This window comes from Coenobita brevimanus, chromosome 55, assembly GCF_032717465.1.
Source record: "Coenobita brevimanus isolate Jiangsu-jjx chromosome 55, ASM3271746v2, whole genome shotgun sequence".
Classification (NCBI taxonomy): Eukaryota; Metazoa; Arthropoda; class Malacostraca; order Decapoda; family Coenobitidae; genus Coenobita; species Coenobita brevimanus.
This window is the reverse complement of record NC_137008.1, coordinates 18,870,453-18,886,228: the sequence shown is the minus strand read 5'-3', so window position 1 is coordinate 18,886,228 and position 15,776 is coordinate 18,870,453. Positions and strand designations below refer to the sequence as shown.

At 43.1% G+C, this 15,776-nt stretch overlaps 1 protein-coding gene and 1 pseudogene across 1 annotated transcript in view; one reads left to right on the top strand and one right to left on the bottom strand.

The window, feature by feature from the left end:
* Positions 1-1,151: 1,151 nt before the first annotated feature.
* LOC145401266 (fatty-acid amide hydrolase 2-like) overlaps positions 1,152-15,776 on the bottom strand; it is a 28,674-nt gene continuing 14,049 nt past the window's right edge. The window contains exon 5 of the mRNA XM_080273596.1: positions 1,152-1,253. Coding sequence (XP_080129722.1) covers positions 1,152-1,253 — 102 coding nt within the window. The remainder of the gene's footprint in view (positions 1,254-15,776) is intronic.
* LOC145401481 (5S ribosomal RNA) lies at positions 11,089-11,207 on the top strand (annotated as a pseudogene).

The window sequence follows — 15,776 nt, the reverse complement described above, 5'->3', positions numbered from 1 at the left end:
ACTGTATGCTTGCCAACTAAACTTAACTAATTTCACCAGGGTACACTAACTTCACAAGACCACAAGTGAACTGACTCCATTATTATCTCCCCATCCTGTTATAACTTTCCTTGCTACTCGAAAGTTCTAGGTACCCCTAGCAACAATTCCAAGTTGGAGACATCCAAAATATTAGAAAGCTTTCTTACACTGCTTAGCACTCTAAATACTTCATCATACAAACTGAAATTTAATCTGGATATTACATGATTTAACAAACATCCAAATAAAACATTATGGGAAGAAAGTAAAGGTTAACAAAGAACTTTACAAAATACCTCCGCACCCCTCGGTAGGCCACCTGGCAACTCCGACTAGCAACTAAAAATGCGAAAATTATCAGGAATTTTGCCCTAACACCTAGCTAGCACTCCTGCTTCACAACAGTATATATTTTACCTTTCTACCCACATGTTTTAGATCACATCCCGATCTTTCACACACTATTTATCAGTCTCTGTTTTCAATTGAATCCTATTGATATTCACTCATCCCTCTCCATTACTCCGATGCACACTAATTTTGTCTAATTTTTTGTGCATGCTCATTATTCTCACCCCTCCCCATTAATTTACTTTAATCTTACCTCAACCAGATCTTGCCCAAAACCATTACACCATACATTGATTTCTTCAACGCCTTCACAATTTCCATGTCTTTAAATTCTTCAGTTATATCTGCAGTATTCCACATAACCATACTAACATGCTTGATTTCACTGGGCTCTTTGCAGGCATGGGACCAGATCCAGGCTTCCCCTTTTCACGTGTTCTTCCCCTAATGTGTTGAGTTCTCACCACCCCCTCTATTTAGCCACGTGACACAGAGAATCGGTGGGTATTATTGCCCCCCCCCCCCTCCTCCATCCAGCCCCATGGATAAAAAACACTGCTACCTTACTGATGACACAGTTGAATGAAATGAGCAATGAAGTAATAGTGTGTGCATCTAGTGTAGTTTGAACATGGATAGGTGTACTTATGGCTGAGTTATCTTGAGGAGTGAAATCATCATGGTTTAGTTACCATTCTTATAGCCATAATTTTCTTATACAGTTGCTCCCAGGTTTGGTGAGAAGTGGAGTGCACACAAGTGAAGCGATGTCCCAGCCACTACACTGCCACCGGCACTGGGCTCACCCACCCGCCGAACTTGTCCTCGAGGGCCTGAGCCACTGCCAGGCTTACGTGGTCCTGCCCGGGCGACACCACCACCTGACCAAACCCCAGATACAGATGTTCATAATTTCCATATTAATATGGGTGTGTCTAAATAATGCTCAGGCCAATCATGTGAATATTTCTAAATTTTCCAAACCCCTGTGAGGTATCTCTCATGAACTAAGTAAATTCGCCTGAAGGTAGCAGTGATGCCATGATTTGGAAGGTGTTAATGAAGATTAAATATCACCCCTTCAATACAAGAGGTCTCATCTGAGCCATGCAGGATCTGACATAATCTGAAATATATGAAATACATCACTGTACTGAAGATATTTAAGAAAATTTCACACCAAGCTAGTCAAAATCAAATTTCAACAGTGTATTCAGCGCTGCTAAACGTACCCTGCGTTCCATGGTACATGTAGCACTAGGTATAAGAACAGAAAGAAAGCAGGTTACCCGCTTGTGGGTTACCAATACTAAATGGTGCTGACATGCATCATGGATGTGACCATGATTTCAAGTGCAGCCACATAAAGTGTAATCGTGTTCAAACCTTCCCGCATTGGTTACCCAGGTTAACAAGTGTACTGGAATGAAGAAAACATTTTCATCTCACCGACATGGGTGGATGTATTGTTCTGGACGTTTACATCATGTTATTGTTAGACGATGTTAAATGCTCCTTGGAATGTTACCTAAATCCAGGGCAGGATCTAACACTTTGGAAAACCGGGGGAGGGGAGGGGAAGAAGCGATTCCATACAGAATGACCTCAAGTTTGAATTCATGATGTCTCATTACCAAATTCCTCAAAATCTATTCAAGTCTCTCTTTTCTTTGAAATAATTATATGATAACATTTACGTAAAATATTTAAAATTTATATTTTGGTTTTAAAAAAATGCTTTTATTGTGAGAAATCATTCGTCTGCCGAAAATTCGGAATACAGGCATGGATACAATTCTTACACCCAACCCCCTAAATCAGTGCCTGTATATCTTTAGTAGTAATACTGAGGAAATTCCTAGGGTCCCCATTTTACTCACCAAGTAATTGGTATTTTTCACCTTAATGCTCTATACTGTGTTTTATATATTCCAGTTATTCTCCTCCCGATATTAGCACAAGCACTATCGATGAATGGATGAGAAATAGGGGCGTGGAAGAAGTTGAGAGGCGGAAGAGAGAGTTATATGTAGAAAGAAAGAGAGAGGTAAAAAGATTAGTAAGAGAGAGTAAGAAGATAGTGGATGAGGAATTTGGAAGGACTTTGAGTGTAAAGTGAAGGGACTGTAAGAAAATGTTCTGGAAAGAGGTGAAGAGAGTAAGACAGGGTGGAAGCGAAGTTAGCAGGGGAGTGAAAGATAAAAATGGTAGATTACTAGTGGAGAAGGGAGAAAAAGTGAGCAGATGGAGAGAACACTTTAAGGAATTGTTGAACATAGAGAATGGACGTGATGCGAATATATTGTAAGTGGCTGGGGAATGGCTGGATAGAAGTAAGAAATCAGTAGGATAGAAGTTGTGGAAGCAATGAAGAAAGTTAAATTGGGGAAAGCCCCAAGAATTGATGAAGTGTGTGGTGAAATGTTGAAGCATGGGGGAGAGATAGTAATAGAATGGATGTAGAAGATGTGCAGATTGGCCTGGGAGGAAGGTAGAGTTCTAGAGGATTGGAAGTCAGATATAATTATTCCCTTGTACAAAGGAAAAGGGGAAAAAGAAGTGTGTGGTAATCATAGGGGCATTTGTCTTCTTAGTATAATAGGAAAAGTGTATGGTAGGATGCTTATTGACAGAGTTAGGGAAATAACAGAGGAATTAGTTGGAGAAGAACAGGGAGGCTTTAGGGAGGGAAGAGGTTGTGTAGATCAGATATTCATTCTTAGATCTTTAGTGGAAAAGTTTCTAGAGAAGGGAATGAAGTTGTATGCGGCTTTCATGGATTTGGAGAAAGCATATGACAAGGTGGATAGACAATGATTGTGGAAAGTATTAAGAATATATGGAGTGGATGGGAAGTTGCTGAATGCTGTGAAGAGTATGTATGATGGTGCTAAGACTGCAGTGCGTGTGGATGGTGAACTGAGTGAATTTTTCTCTTTGAAGGTTGGGTTGAAACAGGGATGTCATGTGTCCATGATTGTTCAATCTGTACGTGGATGGGGTAATAAAAGAGGTGCAAGGTGGGGTAGTGGATGTTGGAGTGGCCCTGATGAGAGAGGGTACTGTTTGGAAACTCCCTGTACTGTTGTTTGCAGATGATACTGTGTTGTTGAGTGAAGACGAAGGGGAGCTGCAAGGCTTGGTGGATGAGTTTGAGAGAGTGTGTAAGAAACGGAATCCAAAGGTGAATGTAGGGAAGAGTAAAGTGATGGTCTTTGAGAGAGGTGAAGTCAGTGAATGTACAGCGAGGTTGGATGGTGAGGAACTGGAAAATGTGAGTACGTTTAAGTACTTGGGTAGTGTGATGAGTAAGGATGGAAATATGGAGGGTGAAGTGCTTGAAAGGGTACAGCAGGGAAGAAAGGTTGCTGGTTCCTTGAAAGAAGTGATAAGAAACATGGAAGTGAACATTGAAGTGAAAAAGTTACTACATGACAGTATTGTGATACCAACTCTAACGTATGGAACTGAAGCTTGGACGTTGTTGGATGGACACAAGTCAAGAGTGAGAGCAGCGGAAATGAGTTATTTAAGAGGAGCCTGTGGAGTCACATGGAGAGAAAGGCTGACAAATAAGGATATAAAGGAGCGTTGTGGTGTGGATGTGGATGTGATAGGAAGCTTTAGGAGGAACACACTGAGGTGGTTTGGTCATGTGGAGAGGATGGAGGGAGAAAGACTGACGAAGAGAGTGTATGTGAGTGAGGTGGAGGCGGGTAGAGGGAGGGGGAGGCCGAGGATGAGATGGAGGGACGGGATGGAGAGGTATATTAGAGAGGGGGGTGTGAGTTGGGAGCAGGAGAGTGAAATGGCGGGGGACAGGGCGACGTGGAGGCGATTTGTTTGTGGCCACCCCGAACGGGATTGAGGCGTCTGGCAATAGATAGATAGATAGACTATCGATGAGAGAAAATCAGACGATTAACACTACACCTTTACTGTACGAAACCTGGGCCATACCTAGCAGATAAACCTGCATCCTGTGCACTGACTGCAGGTGCGGGAAACCAGCTAACGGCAAGCTTGCGTCCTTTGTATTTTACCCTTTAAAAAAATCAATCAAGAAGGGACAAACACCGCTGGGTGCATAACCTAACTCACCCTCCGACTCTACCCACGCAAGTACCTCTGTGAAATCCTCCAGGTTACGACTCTGCCTCTTCTAAGTATCTCCCGGCGGGAAAGATCGACTGCTCCAGTCATGAGTTATGTGGCCTTCCCTTTGGCCTCCTCCACCCTGGGTTAACTCGTTTAGAGATCACCCTGCGAGCAGATCAGCCTCAGGAAAGTGGGCCACGTGCCCATATTGACGTATTATTTGGGTAATAGGCCTCGATTCAGTTTCATGCAGTAGTAACTTGTTACGCATCTGGTTGTATGATTGATATTCCATGATCCTGCTAAGATACTTAGTACCAAAGGAGTCAATTTGTTGCTTCAAGTCACTGTTTAGTGTCCATATCTCACAGCCATAAAATGAGCCAAGGAGCAACAGCGCCTTGTAGGTGTAAACTTTCGTCCTTCAGCACAAATAACGACAGCTCCCAAAACCCGAATTGAGTGAATCCGTAACCTCGTAAGCCAGATCAGTCCGACAACAGATCTCATTGTCTGATCAACCGTTGCTTTGGACCACACTACCAAGGTAAGTGAATCTTTCCAAGACTTCTATATCCTCATCACATGCTTGGACAGACTGAACTGCTTCATTCAGCAAGCCACAAAATGCCTGGACCATGGTCTTGGCCCAAAAGACCTTCAATCCGAATGTCTTCGCATTCTTGTGAACTTTCTTGAGGTCATCTGAGAAATTACCAATATGCCGGGAATCGAACCCAGGACTCTCAGGTGAGAGCCAGACAGCATACTACTACACCACGACCAGGTAAAAGTTAACTCACGTTGTCACAATCTTGTAACCAACGTCCCTCACATGAGAGTCCCGGGTTCGATTCCCGGCATATTGGTAATTTCTCAGATGATTTTTCCTGTGTAAAATACAGGTTTCTCTCTTCTTTCTTGAGGTCACTCAGTAGTATCTCCAGCGACTCCGCTAGGATAACTGCATCATCAGTGCCAATTGATACCCCACAGTGACTTCGATTCACAGCCCAGTCCAGTACCCAGTCAATATATGCGTTGAAAAGTGTGGGGGCAAGGACACATAATTATCTTACGCCAGAACTTACTAGGAAAAATATCCCATTAACCACAACCACTGTCATTGCTGTCACTAACCATTATTACCAATTATAGCACAACCGCCATCATCATCTCCACTACCAAACGCAGTAATATCATAACATCAGCATATTATTAATCTGATTCAATGGCTGAACGCTAGTTTTGCTTATTTCCACATGCTCATTCAGGAGCCTAAAGTATGTACAGCTGCTCATAATCTCCGAAATATACAACTTAGCAGTAGACAGAACTGTGCTTGCATTTGGCTCAACAAGAAGCTTGATGCACAAATGCCCATTTAGAACCCCCTACCTAAGGGGCAATTCAACTGTATTTTGAAGCAAAATGAGGGTCCCTCAGATGAATGTCCTATGTCTTTCCCAATGGAGAGGGGTAATATATATATATATATATATATATATATATATATATATATATATATATATATATATATATATATATATATATATATCTATCTATCTATCTATCTATCTATCTATCTATATATATATATATATATATATATATATATATATATATATATATATATATATATATCATCAACCTTTGCATGTCCACTGCTAAACAAAGGCCCTTCCCATTCTTCCCCACGAATTTGTTCACTGAGCCAGTTTCTCCCACTTTTTGCCAGCACACCTCTCATCGTCTTCTCTCCATATATATATATATATATATATATATATATATATATATATATATATATATATATATCCATCATCCAATCCTACGTTGTTCCATGAGGAATAGAGCCCGGGGCTAGGCAAGTTGGTCCTGACATTTAAGATGACAGTGACCAGCCTCACTCATTCCTGAGTGGCATCATGAGAGCAATAAATCCCAACCATCCCTTGGATATAAACCTTCACCGGCTCAATCCGATTGGAGCGCCGTAATCACCCACTAAACCATCAGGCGCCAAAATTTGGTTACGGTACTCGCTGTAGAGTCATCCACAGGCAGAAGGAAGAAGAATGAAGGAAGGAAAGCAAGACAGAGGAGGATGTGTAAAGTCAACCGGAGGCAGAAGGACGAGTAAAGAATGAAGGAAAGACAGAATATGGAAGGAAAGTAGGATGGAGGAGAGGTAAGGGCAGACACCCGAGGGCATCACTATATCGAGTAAGTGGATGGTGAGCGCCCCCATCTACCATATATATATATATATATATATATATATATATATATATATATATATATATATATATATATATATATGGGATCCCAGGAGTGCTGGGCGAGGCATTGCACTGGGAGGGTACTAAGCGTACCGCCCTCCGCCTATCGGCTTATAGTCGCAAAGCTCATAGGTCCCTACCCGGGGGTTCCCTATTTTATAAAGACTTGAAAAATTTCAGTTCTGTCCAGTACTCGGGACACTGGGCTCCAATGGGAGATATATATATATATATATATATATATATATATATATATATATATATATATATATATATATATATATATATATATATATATATATATACTGTATATATATATATATATATATATATATATATATATATATATATATATATATATATATATATATTATATAGATATATATATATCCCATTGGCACCCAGTGTCTTCAATATAGAACGGAACTGGGCATTTTCTAATTTCAATAGAGAAGGGAACCCCGGGGTAGGGACCAATGAGCTTTGCGACTATGAGCCGACAAGCGAAGGGCTGTACATTAGCACCCTTCCAGCAGTCTCTCACATATGAAACCTGGGAGCCAAAGATATATACAGTATATATATATATATATATATATATATATATACTTGTTTAAGATATTTAAGAAGGCTTGGATGAGAGAAAGTGTGCCAGCAGAATGGAAAAAGGCAGTGCTTGTACCCCAATACAAAAATAAAAGTGAGCGGAGTGAGTGCAAGAATCAACGTTACATAAGTCTATTGATTGTGGTAGAGAAGGTATATGGAAGAATTACAATTAAGTAAGAGAGAGATTAGAAGTCCTACGGAGTGACGAACAGGGTGGTTTTAGGAGTGTCAGAGGATGTGTGGATCAAATATTTGCAGTAAGACAGATAGTGGAGAAGGCACTTTAGGAGGACTATATATAAGGTGTTTATGGCATTTATGGATCTGGGAAAAGCATACGAGAAAGAAGGATTGTGGAAGGTTTTCCACATGTACGGTGTAGGCAGTAAGCTGCTAGGTGCCGTCAGAAGTTTTTATGGTGGTACTGAGGCATGTGAGCTTCACGATCATTGTGGGCGTGTGACAAGGTTGTGTGATGTCCCCATGGCTGCTCAGTACATACGAGTACATATATATATATATATATATATATATATATATATATATATATATATTGTCAGACGCCTCAATCCCGTTTGGGGTGGCCACAAACAAATCGCCTAGTAGGTCGCCCTGTCCCCCGCCATTTCACTGCCCTGCTCCCAACTCACACCCCCCTCTCTCATATACCTCTCCACCCCATCCCTCCATCTCATCCTCGGCCTCCCCCTCCCTCTTCCCCCCTCCACTTCACTCACATACACTCTCTTCGTCAGTCTCACACCCTCCATCCTCTCCACATGGCCAAACCATCTCAGTGTGTTCCTCATAACGCTTCCTATCACATCCACATCAACACCACAACACTCCTTTATATCCTCATTCGTCAGCCTGTCTCTCCACGTGACTCCACAGGCTCCTCTTAAATAACTCATTTCCACTGCTCTCACTCTTGACTTGTGTCCTTCCAACAATGTCCAAGCTTCACTTCCGTACGTTAGAGTTGGTATCACAATACTGTCATGTAGTAACTTTTTCACTTCCATGCTCACTTCCCTGTTTCTTATCACTGCTTTCAAAGAACCAGCAACCTTTCTTCCCTGCTGTACCCTTTCAAGCACTTCACCCTCCAAACCTCCATCCTTACTCATCACACTACCCAAGTACTTAAACGTACTCACATTTTCCAATTCCTCACCATCCAACCTCGCTGTAAATTCACTAACTTCACCTCTCTCAAAGACCATCACTTTACTCTTCTCTACATTCACCTTAAGATTCCGTTTCTTACACACTCTCTCAAACTCATCCACCAAGCCTTGCAGCTCCCCTTCGTCTTCACTCAACAACACAGTATCATCTGCAAACTACAGTACAGGGAGTTTCCAAACACTATCCTCTCTCACCAGGGACACTCCAACATCCACTACCCTACCTTGTACCTCTTTTATTACCCCATCCATGTACAGATTGAACAACCATGGAGACATGACACATCCTTGTTTCAACCCAACTTTCAAAGAGAAAAATTCACTTAGTTCACCATCCACACGCACTGCAGCCTTCGCACCATCGTACATACTCTTCACAGCATTCAACAACTTCCCATCTACTCCATATATTCTTAACACTTTCCACAATCCTTGTCTATCCACCCTGTCATATGCTTTCTCCAAATCCATGAAAGCCGCATACAACTTCTTTCCCTTCTCTAGAAACTTTTCCACTAAAGATCTAAGAATGAATATCTGATCTACACAACCTCTTCCCTTCCTAAAGCCTCCCTGTTCTTCTCCAACTAATTTCTCTGTTCTTTCCCTAACTCTGTCTATAAGTATCCTACCATACACTTTTCCTATTATACTAAGAAGACAAATGCCCCTATGATTACCACACACTTCTTTTTCCCCTTTTCCTTTGTACAAGGGAATAATTTTACCTGACTTCCAATCCTCCGGGACTCTACCTTCCTCCCAGGCCAATCTGCACATCTTCCACATCCATTCTACTACTATCTCTCCCCCATGCTTCAGCATTTCACCACACACTCCCATGGTTGTTCAGTACATACGAGTGTATATATATATATAGAGAGAGAGAGGGAGAGAAAGAGAGAGCGCCTCTGTGGTACAGTGGTAGAGTGTGCGTTTCGTACACGGGTGAGCCAGGGTTCGTGCCCCGCCAAGGTAATAATCTTTGGGAGTGTTCACCCGGCCACGTACTGCATTGGCGTACACCAGGGGTGCTGTGGTTGAACCAGTGTCGCTTACTATAATAAAGTATGCTTGCACCCAGTCGGCTAGTGCGGGCCGATTACACTTGGTTCACAGACAACACACACATCCAAAGCCACCCCAACACGACAATTACACTAACAAGCACTTCTCACCCTATATTCAATCTCTACTAGACAACCTAAGCCACTTAGTAGAGATACATTGGCTGTATCGTCCCGACTTCGGCCGGGATAGGCCATTCCTGCAGTAGATACTCAAACAGGTGATGATGATGATATATATATATATATATATATATATATATATATATATATATATATATATATATATATATATATATATATATATATATATGGATGGGATGATGAAAGAAGTAAAAACACAAGTAATGGAAGGAGGAGTGGAGCTGGTAATGAATTGTGATAGATGGATTATCTCAAATTTGTTGTATACTAATGATGCAGTGCTACTTGCAGATACCGGACAACAGCTTGGTAGACTGGTGCAGAGTTTTGTATATGTCTGTGAGCGTCGTGCCTTGAGAGTAAATGAAGAAAAGAGTGAAGTGATGGTTAATGAGAGGGAAGGTTACTCCCAGTGTAATATTACAGTGAATAAAGAGAGACTGAAATTGGTAAGAGAGATCAAATATCTGGGTACAGTGATAGAAAAGAGAGGAAAACGTGCAAAAGAAGTGGAAACTAGAGTGACACAAGGAAAAAGGAAAGTAGCTGTTGCTATGAAAGCTTAAAAAAAAAAAAAAAAAAAGCTTTGGTGTTGCAGCTGCGCGAGGCTTACATGATGGAGTGGTATTGAGAACTTTAACATATGGATGTGAAACTATGGTGTGGCATGAAAATGAAAATTCAGGAGTAAGAGCAGTAGCGATGGGACTGCTGAGGAATGTATGCGGAGTACAGAGAGTGGATAGGATACGGCATATGTGATTCGTGAAAGATGAGGAGTGAGGAAGTGTGTGGACACCAGAATCGGAGAGAGTGTACTGAAACAGTTAGGTCATGTGGAGAGAATGAATGACAATAGAATGGAGAAAAAGGTATATCTCAGCGAATTTGAAGGAGGGAGGAGGTAAGGTAGGCCAAGAAGAAGGTGGAGGGATATGGTGGATGAGTGTATGAGGAAGAGAGGTATGGGAGTTGGTAAGGCTAAGGGACTGACAAGAGACCGAATTGGCTGGATGACTTTTGTACGGAGAAGTGCATAACCAGGGATTTGGCACCCCTTTTTTACGTGACAGCGTTCGGATTGACTCTATCAGACTGGTATATGTGAAGCTACAGAATGTGGTGAAAGTATTTTGGCCTATCTAATGGAGCCAGAAATCCGTGGGCTTGAATGATGAGTGGGTGGAAGCATGACCCATTGAACTGGGCAGACTTAAGCTGTCTGGACGTTGCAACTCCTGACCCTGCTCTAGGGTGGGAAAGGAGGTTCAGATGATGGTGAATATATATATATATATATATATATATATATATATATATATATATATATATATATATACCACGTTGAGTACACCGCTTCCCGTCCGATCAGCGAAGTTAAGCAACGTTGGGTCTGGTTAGTACTTGGATGGGTGACCACCTGGGAACACCAGATGCTGTTGGCATCCCTACGTGTCAAGTGGGGTTGGTGGAGGATTAGTGCCCCTCCCTGTAAAACAATTAACTCTAAACCCTTGGCCACCCCGTGTGGGATAAATGGCGTCTGGCAATGAATGAATGAATATATATATATATATATATATATATATATATGGCAGGGGAATGCCTGCGAGACGGAGGCATGTGAGAAGAGAGGAAGAAATCAGTTGAATGGAAGTTGCAGAAGCAATGAGAAAAGTCAAAATGGGGAAAGCTCCGTGAATTGGTGGCGTGCGTGTCGTGAAAAGCTGAAGCATGGGGGAGTGATAGCGGTAGAATGGATGTGGAAGATGTGGAGACTGGTCTGGGAGGAAGGTAAAGTCCTGGAGGACTGGAAGTCAGGTTTGATTAATCCTCTGTACATAGGAAAAGGGAAAAAAGAAGTGTGTGGTAATCATAGGGGCACTTGTCTTCTTAGTGTAACAGGAAAAGTATATGGCAGGATACTTATTGACCTAATTATGGAAATGACAGAGGAATTCGTTGGAGAAAAACAGGGTGGTTTTAGGAAGGGAAGAGGTTGTGTAGATCAGATATTCATTCTTAGATCTTTAGTTGAAAAGTTTCTAGAGAAGGGAAAGAAGTTGTATGTGGCCTTCATGGATTTGGAGAAGGCATGTGACAGGGTGAATAGACAAGGATTATAGAAAGTATTAAGAATACATGGAGTAGATGGGAAGTTGTTGAATGCCGTGAAGAGTATGTACGAGGGTGCTAAGGCTGCAGTGCATGTGGATAGTGAACTGAGTGAATTTTTCTATTTGAATGTTGGATTGAAACAGGGATGTGCCATGTCTCCATGGTTGTTCAATCTGTATTTGGATGGGGATGGAAAAGAGATACAAGGTAGGGCAGTGGATGTTGGAGCGGTCCTAATGAAAGAGGGCAGTGTTTGGAAACTCCCTGTACTGTTGTTTGCAGATGATACTGTGTTGTTAAGTGAAGACGAAGGGGAGCTGCAAGGCTTGGTGGATGAGTTTGGGAGAGTGTGTAAGAATGGAAACTAAAGGTGAATGTAGGGAAGAGTGAAGTTATGGTCATCGAGAGTGATGAAGTCAGTGATTGTACATTGAGGTTGGGTGAGGAAGAAATAGAAAATGTGAGTGAGTTTAACCCGCCCCGTCCCGACGACGTATGGGTACGTTGGAACGATTTGCATTTGCCAGTCCCGGCGATGTACCAGTACGTCGTGCAATTGCAATGTGCATAATTACGACAATTTTCAAATTTCGCGCTTGATTTGTGGTACGTACCCTCGCCTGACCTTCCCCTACCTGCCACCAGGCGAGGACACTCGGCGACCCCTCACAACCCACGCTAGCCCGCCACTCGTCCACTCACCTGGTAGCCACGGTCCTGCTCAGACATGGCTAAGAGAGGTCTCTCAGAGAGCGAGATTCAAGTCGCCCTGGACACCTTTACCGGCGACAGTGATTCCCCACTGGATGACGAGGAGATGGACAAAGATTATGTGCAGCCAGAGGAGGAAGAAACCACCAGCAGTGACGAGGAAGTTCCGTCACCCAGGAAGCGGCAGTACGTGACTTACCGTGCTGCTAGAGAGGGGCAGGAGGCAAAGAAGGCACGTGGTATATCCTATCCCTATCCCAAGCGTGCTTTGGAAGGAGAATTCGAGGTCGAGGACGAGGACGAGGACGAGGACGGAGCCGTGGGACGTGCTGCCATGTGGTATGGATGGGAGGTCATAACATCGTGGCCCAGAGTGCACACCACGTCGTATGAGCAGGTATGGGCCTAGCATTCTGTTTGGGGAGCTAGGAAGTCAAGTGGAGGGAGTGGGGAGTGAAATGAAAAGTCCTGGGATTAGGGAAAGTGAGAGTGACGTGAGTGAGTCATTGCTCTCCCTACGTAGTGTGAGGCGGCAGAGTGGATCACGTGGGCCAGTGCGGGTGCGTTCCTTATCACGTGGGGTTGTGAGGGAGGGGGAAGGTGGGGAGGAACCACTCCAAAGCACGTCTTATGCTCCCCAATATCCCCTAACACGTGGTCGAGCTAGGTTGCGTGAGAGAGCACGTGGTGTGGTAATGGAGGGGGAAGGTGGGGAGGAACCACTCCCCAGCACGTCTTCTGCTCCCCAATATTCAACTATTTCATCCCCACAGCCCCCTAATGTTCCTCAAGGCCGTAAGGGTAAGGGAAAGGGAAAGGGTAAAGGCAGAGGGAAGAGGAGTGACAGTGGGGAAGCCCTCCGTACTCCTTCTCCCCCACCTCCCCAACCAGGATCTCCTCCCCACCCAGACGAAGGCGGTGATGGGGACGAGGGATTTGTGTCGTGGGATTGGGAGGATGGGAGTGCATTTTCTCCCCTCATTCACCCCTTCACTGAGCAAGGGCGATCTGGCTGCATTGCACCAGGTATTCACAGTAATTCCACCAGGTTGGATTTTTTCCACCTGTTTTTCAGTGAGGCATTCGTAGATCAGATCATTTATCAAACAAACCTGTTTGCAAGCGCCCAGCGCCTAGAAAGTGAAAGATTGGGAACAAGGAGTAGGCATTCTATGATCTATGATTACCCTGTCTCCCTTCCAGAAATGTTCTTATTTTTTGCCCTTGTCCTTTTGATGGGTATTATAAGAAAGAATAGAATTCCTGCTTACTGGACTAAGGACCCTGTTATGTTTACCCCCATATTTGGTCAAGTGATGAGCCGTAATCGGTTTCAACAAATTCTAAGTCGCCTCCATTTTTATGATGCTCATGACCCTGCAAATGCAAACAACACTGACAAAATGAGGCGAATTCGGTTGGTCTTTGATCACCTCAGGCAAACCTTTCGATCCTCATTCTATCCCTATAGAGATCTCGTCATAGACGAGAGTCTCGTGTTGTGGAGAGGCAATATTTCATTCAGACGGTATATACCCAGCAAAAGGCACCGTTTTGGGTTCAAGATCTTTGTTATGTGTGACTGTAGGACTGGATACGTGCAAGACATAGTCTTGTACACCGGTGCACAGACAGACATAATAGAAGATCGAAGTATTGGACTTTCGGGAGCAGTGGTAAAGACGATGATACAAGACTACCTTCATCGCGGTCACGTTCTCTACCTCGACAACTGGTACACTAGCCCTCTTCTCGCTCGTTATCTTCACACACATGAAACGGGAGTCTGTGGAACCATAAAGGTGAACCGGCGTCACATGGTCAAGGTAGGGCGGAAACTTGCAAGGAGTGAGGTTGTCTTCTTCAAAGCCAACAACATCCTTGCAACAATGTGGAACCACAACAGAGAAGTAAGCCTCTTGTCCACGGTTCACCGCCCCTTGATGCACCGTACTGATTCTGTAGATTACCATAGCGAGAGCAGGCGTCGTGTTTGGAAACCTGAGTGTGTAATGGATTACAATACTCGTATAAACATGCGCCTCGTGGACCAGTCTGACTCCATGATATCGACGGTAGAGTGTGCCAGGACAACGATGAAGTGGTATAAGAAACTGTTCTTTCACTTACTAGATATCACTGCTCCGAATTGCCACCACCTTCACGCCATGACCACAGGAGTTCAGGAAACATTTGAAGGGTTTGTGAGGGAGCTCACAAGAGAAATCTTTGCTAAGTATGCTGTTGAAAGGCTCCAGCAGCGCCCCCGCACTGCCCCTATTACCCAGACTCCCCAGAGAATATCCGGCCGCCATTTCCCCATTCCTATCCCTCCCCAGCCCAACAGACCTAGGCCCCAGCGCAGGTGTCACGTGTGCAGTAATTTCCAGGTGAGACTCACGACACAGAGGAAGGACACCCGCTATGAGTGCGTGCAGTGTGACGTGGGTCTGTGTATTCACCCATGTTTTAGTGAATATCACACGTTGATGCAATTTTAGCATGGTGTGAATGCGAAAGGACGCTGAAATTATGAGGTAAATGCGACAGACAGACGCTCAGTGAAATTATCAGTCATGTGGATCTCCAAATATTAGTATAAAGTGCCTACGGGTAGAACATAAGTGAAAACATTGGGTGTAAGTATATAAATCTGCCCTAAGTTGAAACTTACATAGAGAGGGTTGTAGGATGCGATATTCTGTCGCTCAGTGCAATAAATACGGCCCGTAATTATATAATTATTTTTATGTGACATTCTTACGGGTATAATATAAGTTCAAATTATTGTATATGATGATGTATATTCTAAGTCAAATATTCATAGCGTGTGTATAAAGATAAGATTTCCTGACGCTCAGTCGAATGAATAAGGCACGTATTAGTCAAAATAAAAGTCAGCAAGTGATAAAGTGAATAATTAGTAAATAAGTGTGTGAGTGAATTAGTATATAAGTGTGTGAGTATTATGTATGACGAAACATTCCTTGCGAGGGTATTTTCAGGCGATATTCTCACGCTCACTTGAATAAATAATGGCAGTAAGTATGTACAGTGCATTCTAGGGGTGTAAACGTGTGTAATGTAAGTGGGAAAATATAATTGGAGTGAATAAATAAAGTAGATGATGAAACACGAGTGTTTGAGATCGTGGTTGCTACGTGAATATGCGCTAGCATATCGCT